General features: G+C 41.7%; 1 protein-coding gene across 1 annotated transcript in view; it reads right to left on the bottom strand.

Moving 5' to 3' along the window:
- Positions 1-911, bottom strand: part of LOC109973928 (histone-lysine N-methyltransferase 2A-like) — a 36,625-nt gene that overhangs the window by 13,852 nt on the left and 21,862 nt on the right. The window contains 1 exon segment of the mRNA XM_020623829.1: positions 329-407. Within this exon segment, the coding sequence (XP_020479485.1) occupies positions 329-407 (79 nt within the window).

Here is a 911-nt window from a genome sequence, read left to right as displayed (position 1 = left end):
TTTTGCGGGGAAATGTGGTGGCCGGGTCACGCAGGCAGGCGGACGAGTTTGGTACGGACTAATGACGCTGAACCGGCCAATCAACTAAGAAAACCGAGCTGATGTACGAAAACTGGGACAAAATTTTGACAAAAAAAAAAGTCGTCGAAAACTGAATCGTACGAAAAGTAGGGCATACGAAAACCGAGGTTCCATTGCATAATTTTAACAGTTTAGTGAGCTCCCCTGTTCACTTTCAAGAGCTATTTAAATACAAATAAGGATCAATGACGACCTTCCAATTGAGTTATGAAGCATTTATACAATCACATTGATGATGATCACTTACTGGTAGCCGACAGGATACAGCATCCTCCCATTAGATGACAGCTCTGACAACACACCGAGTTTCTGAATCTGCAGAGAGCCTGGAGAAGTTAGGAAAGAAAAATAAATAATAATAACCAGGCCAGCCATACCTAGAGCAAAATAACAGTAATATTTCAGCCCTTTAGAGAGACACACCCTGTATAGGCGTCAAGTGGCTCAAACCAACAACAGACATCCAGATATGCTTACCTATGGTCATGTTTATGGATTCTGGATCAAGGCCTGTGAGGAATTTTCTCTTGAGATTGATCCCCTCAAAGTCCACATATACCCGCCGAGAGACTTCAAACCATTTCCCAGACACCACCTGGAAGAGTATGTTAAATTAGAAACCAGAACACTACACAGAAATTCAGCAGTGGTTATACAGAAAGACCAATGCTTTGCCCTTTAACAAAAATGTAAGTTATAGTTTATAATATTAATACAAACAAAAGAGAGGCTTGTGGGGAAATTGTGCCTTTACCTCTGCACTGACAAGATCCTTGTGTCTGTAGAAGTACATCTTCCTGTACTGCTGAAACACACAGTTCTGGGCCCGA

Source organism: Monopterus albus, unplaced genomic scaffold (genome assembly GCF_001952655.1).
Source record: "Monopterus albus unplaced genomic scaffold, M_albus_1.0 scaffold310.1, whole genome shotgun sequence".
In the NCBI taxonomy this organism is placed as follows: Eukaryota; Metazoa; Chordata; class Actinopteri; order Synbranchiformes; family Synbranchidae; genus Monopterus; species Monopterus albus.
The sequence above is the reverse complement of the archived record's forward strand: the minus strand, read 5'-3'. Positions and strand labels throughout refer to the sequence as shown.